A 5,000-nucleotide genomic window follows, 5' to 3' on the forward strand; every position below is an offset into this window, starting at 1 on the left:
TGCACCAATGTGCAAAACTGAGAGACATAGGAAGTCCTGTTTACCAGCTGCTATAAGGTTATATAATGCGCATAAATAACTGCACTTTTTTTCATTATTTGTATTTTAACTTGTATTTTAACTTGTTAAGTATGGAAGCTATTTGTGTGGTGTTATGTCTGTCTTGAAGCTGTCATGGCACTGTAATTTCCTGTAAAGGATTATTAAAGGTATAATCAATCAATCAATCAATCAATCAATATAAGAAATTGGTGAGGCCACACTTGGAGTGCTGTGTGAGAAGGAACTGCAGATGCTGGTTTAAACCAAAGATAGACACAAAATGCTGGAGTAACTCAGTGGGACAGGCAGCATCTCTGGAGAGAAGGAATGGGTGACGTTTCGGGTCGAGACCCTTCTTCAGACTTCAGAGTATTATGTTCAGTTCTGGTTATAGGAAATATGTTGCCGAGCTGGAAAGGGTACAGAGAAGATTTACGAGGATGTTGCCGGGACTAGATTGGTCTGAGCTATAGGGAGAGGTTGAGCAGGCTGGGACTCTATTCCTTGGAGCGCAGGAGGATGAGGGGTGATCTTATAGAGGTGTGTAAAATCATGAGAGGAATAGATCTGGTAGACCCACAGAGTCTCTTGCCCAGAGTAGGGGAACCGAGAACCAGAGGACATAGGTTTAAGGTGAATGGGAAAAGATTTAATAGGATCCCGAGGGGTAACTTTTTCACACAAAGGATGGTGGGTGTATGGAACAAGCTGCCAGAGGGGGTAGTTGAGGCTGGGACTATCCCAACATTTAAGAGATATTTGGACAGGCGCATGGATAGGACAGGTTTGGAGGGATATGGTCCAAGCGCAGACAGGTGGGACAGTGTAGCTGGGACTGTTGGGCGGGTGTGGGCAAGTTGGGCCGAAGGGCCTTTTCGCACAACTGTATCACTCTATGAGCCTGCTTGAGTGAGGATATTGGACTACTCAACCACTACCCCACGGATGAACTAACTCTCTACCCTCGCCCTCATCACGGATCGCTCTAACGGGGAATAGGATCTTTCTTGTCTCCCCCCATAACTTCCTGTTCTTTCCTCCAACTTGCTGCTCTTCCCCCTCCACTTCCCCCTCTCCCCCCCTTCCCTCCCTCCACTTCCCCCTCTCCCCCCCCCTCCACTTCCCCCTCCCCCCTCCACTTCCCCCTCCCCCCTCCACTTCCCCCTCTCCCCCCCTCCACTTCCCCCTCTCCCCCCTCCACTTCACCTCCCCCTCCCACCCTCCCCTTCCCCCATCCCCCCTCCACTTCCCCCTCCCCCCCTGCCACTTCCCCCTCCCCCGTCCACTTCCCCTCTCCGCCCCTCCACTTCACCCTCTCCCGCACCGTCCACTTCCCCCTCATTCCCCCCTCCACTTCGCCCTCTCCGTCCCCTCCACCTTCCTCCTCCCTCCCCCCTCCACTTCCCCCTCTCCCCCCCTCCACTTCCCCCTCTCCCCCCTCCACATCCTAACTACACTCCAAAGTCATCCTACAATTTCAGCGTTTGGATTATTTTACGATTTTAACCATCCCCCAAAGAGCTGTCGATTTTAAGTGTTCGTCAGAAGGTTAATTATCATGGAATGTCTTCAACGTCCAGTGTGCCTCCTGTTTTAAGTAAGAAACAAATGACAAGAAGTGTCCCCCATTCTTTCTCTCCCTCTCTCCCACTATCCCTCTGTACTTCTCTCCCCTCCCACTCTCCCTCCCACCAGAGTTTTATACTTACTTGGCCGATCGGCTCTCTGTGGAGAGAAAGGGAGACAGGATTAATATCCGATGCAAGAACACGAGGGTGGTGAATCGCGTACATAATTCTAGGTCTCTGGAGCAGTATAATGCAAATATTGAAAGGAGGGGAGGTGGGTGGTGAAGGGGAGGGTGCTCACTGCCCAGGTAGCCCCTCCTGCAGGCGTAACACAGGCCCAGGGAGTGGGGGGGTGATGTGAGGGGGGAGGAGGAGGGTGAGGGGGAGGGGGAGGTGTGGTTCGGGTGGGGGTAAGGGGGGGGGGGGGAGGGTACTCACTGCCCAGGTAGCCCCTCCTGCAGGCGTAACACAGGCCCAGGCCGCACAGCAGCAGCACCAGGGTGATGGTTACCACGGCGATGACGATCGCAGTCACATCCAGGTCGTCTGTGAGTGAGGAGAGGGTCAATGAACATCGCGGACGCACTCCCTACCCCCCCCCCCCCCTCCCCCACTTGGCCCATCGTGACTATTCTAGTGCCTTGAACAGCAAGACCACCAGTCCCCGTTCTCTCCACTTCCACTCCCCCCCTCGTAAGTGATGGGAACAGAAGTAGGCCAATGCAGGGCTCCGCTCTCTGGAGAGAAGGAATGGGTGACGTTTCGGGTCGAGACCCTTCTTCCGTCAGTGATCGCTGGTCGGTGCGGACTCGGAGCCCGTCTCCGCGCTGTGACTCTAACCCAAACTGAAACCTGGGGACTGCTTGAATCTGAACCTCTGTGTTTGCCGTGACCAGGGTGGGTGGAAGTCAACATTAGATGGAGCCGGGGTAACTCAGCGGGACAGGCGGCGTCTCTGGAGAGGTGACGTTTCGGGTCGAGTCCCCTTCTTCAGAACGTCGCCCATTCCTTCTCTCCAGAGATGCTGCCTGTCCCGCTGAGTTATTTTGTGTCTATCTTCGGTTTAAACCAGCACCTGCAGTTCCTTGCTGCACAGCGCTCTCTGCTCTCCCTCCGCCCACAGCATAGTGCTCCCCCCCCTCCACGCACCCCCTAACAGTGCAACCTCCCCCCGCAAACAATGACACACTCCCTCACCAACAAAGCAGCACTCTCCCCCCTCCCTCCAAGAATGAGGCACTCCCCTCCCCCACCAACAATGCAGCATCCCCCCACTCCCACCACCAATGCAGCACTCTCCCCCCCTCCCACCAACAGTGCAGCGCTGCCCTGCCACTGCGCCCGCTGCAGCCACACTCACTGATCTGCATGAACTTGAGGGAGCATCGCTCTGACCGCCCCACCTTGTTGTGGGCCTCGCAGTAGTAGGTGCCGCTGTTGCTCTTCCTCACCGGGTTAAACCTCTGGCGACGCAAGAGGGGAACGCAGTCAGACAGATGCACCGCGCAGACAGGCGCCCGGTACCGAGTAGACACAGACAGACGCTTTTTTAACGGCAGAAAGCGCGACTATTCACTCCCGAGTATCTCAGCCTTGCGAGGCACGGTGGCGCAGCGGTAGTCGCTGCCTCACAGCGCCAGAGACCCGGGTTCGATCCTGACTACGGGTGCCGTCTGTACGGAGTTTGTACCTTCTCCCCGTGACCAGCGTGGGTTTTTCCCGTGTGCTCTGGTTTCCTCCCGCACTCCAAAGACATAGGGGTTTGTAGTTGAATTGGCTTCGGTAAAATTGTAAATTGTCCCCAGTGTGTGCATCCCAGTTAAACCTACACTAAAATCCTAAACTAAAAACGAAAAGCTGAACTAAAAGCCAGGCCAAAAGCTAGACTAAAAACTAGACGAAACGCTGGACTCCAAAGCTGCAGTAAAATGGTAAACACTAAACTAAAAACCAAATGAAAAATCAAACTAAAAACTGAACGCAAAACTAAAAGGAAGCAGAGAAAGGAGGATAGGTTATGGTGTTTCTTGCTATTGAGGGAGTGCAGCATAGGTTTACAAGGTTAATTCCCGGGATGACGGGACTGTCATATGCTGAGAGAATGGAGCAGCTGGGCTTGTACACTCTGGAGTTTAGAAGGATGAGAGGATATTTCATTGAAACATAAGATTGTTAAGGGTTTGGACACGCTAGAGGCAGGAAACATGTTCCCGATGTTGGTGGAGTCCAGAACCAGGGGCCACACACAGTTTAAGAATAAGGAGTAAGCCATTTAGAACGGAGACAAGGAAACACTTTTTCACACAGGGAGTGGTGAGTCTGTGGAATTCTCTGCCTCAGAGGGCGGTGGAGGCCGGTTCTCTGGATGCTTTCAAGAGAGAGCTAGATAGGGCTCTTAAAGATAGTGGAGTCAGGGGATATGGGGAGAAGGCAGGAACGGGGTACTGATTGGGGATGATCAGCCATGATCACATTGAATAGCGGTGCTGGCTCGAAGGGCCGAATGGCCTACTCCTGCACCTGTTGTCTATTGTCTATTGTTTGCCAGGCAGCAGCGTTGACTCACCAGAGTGCCGGCGCTGCGGTTCAGGGTGTACGAGACGTTGTTTGCGGTGGAAGCCTTGGCCGAGACGTCCATGAGGACCACGTTGTCCTTGTACCAGGTGTAGATGGAGGGGGGCGAGCCCTCGCTCTCCTTGCACACCAGCTCCACCGTCGATCCGGACATCGCCGAGCTCGGCACCTTGCACGTGGGTGTGGCCGGCGGCACTGGGGAGGAGAGAGAGAGAGAAGGTGGACGGTCGGGACCAAAGATCCTATCGCGGAGCAAGATAGACCACTCCTTCTAAATGCAATGGGCTGACGTGTAGTACGCAACGGAGAGGAACGTGGGCCTTTTTTTCATCCATTTCAGTAACCCGACCCGACCCGACTCACAGTGTAATCAACGTTGCAGGGGAACAGATTGTGTTAATAAATTATAATTCTGAAAATGAGGAGAAGATTTTTACCAAAGAACTTTTATTTTTACGAGGATGTTTCCGTAACCGGCTTCCGTCTCCGCACTAGTATCTTTGCTCCGCTACGGGATATTTGGTGCGGTAGACGGAAGCCGGTTACGGAAATGGGGCCAAAAATTACCCATGACCTTTCGGCGAGTGATCTATCTTGCTTGCTACAGGATCTTTGGTCGGGACGCGACTTCTTCAGGACGATTGTGGTGGGGGGGGGGGTGGGGAGGGAAGAGGATGGTCGGCGTGGACTTGGTCGGCTCACAGGGTGACACCAGCGACCGTGATGCCTTTAGAGGTACAGCGCGGGAACGGGCCCTTCGGCCCACCCACACCATGCCAGCCCCAGGGCAATCACGGTGCGCCCAACTAGTAGAGC

At 53.9% G+C, this 5,000-nt stretch overlaps 1 protein-coding gene across 3 annotated transcripts in view; it reads right to left on the reverse strand.

Moving 5' to 3' along the window:
• Positions 1-5,000, reverse strand: part of jam2 (junctional adhesion molecule 2) — a 45,099-nt gene that overhangs the window by 11,265 nt on the left and 28,834 nt on the right. Inside the window, exons 5-8 of one of the 3 annotated variants that reach the window (XM_033032401.1) lie at positions 4,177-4,379; positions 2,971-3,073; positions 2,049-2,156; positions 1,752-1,767 (exon numbers count right to left, since the gene is read on the reverse strand). The exons of the other annotated variants lie outside the window; for them this stretch is intronic. Of the exons in view, the coding sequence (XP_032888292.1) occupies positions 1,752-1,767; positions 2,049-2,156; positions 2,971-3,073; positions 4,177-4,379 (430 nt within the window). The remainder of the gene's footprint in view (positions 1-1,751; positions 1,768-2,048; positions 2,157-2,970; positions 3,074-4,176; positions 4,380-5,000) is intronic. 3 annotated transcript variants of the gene reach the window in all.

The sequence above is a fragment of the Amblyraja radiata genome, chromosome 14 (assembly GCF_010909765.2).
Source record: "Amblyraja radiata isolate CabotCenter1 chromosome 14, sAmbRad1.1.pri, whole genome shotgun sequence".
NCBI classification, from domain to species: domain Eukaryota; kingdom Metazoa; phylum Chordata; class Chondrichthyes; order Rajiformes; family Rajidae; genus Amblyraja; species Amblyraja radiata.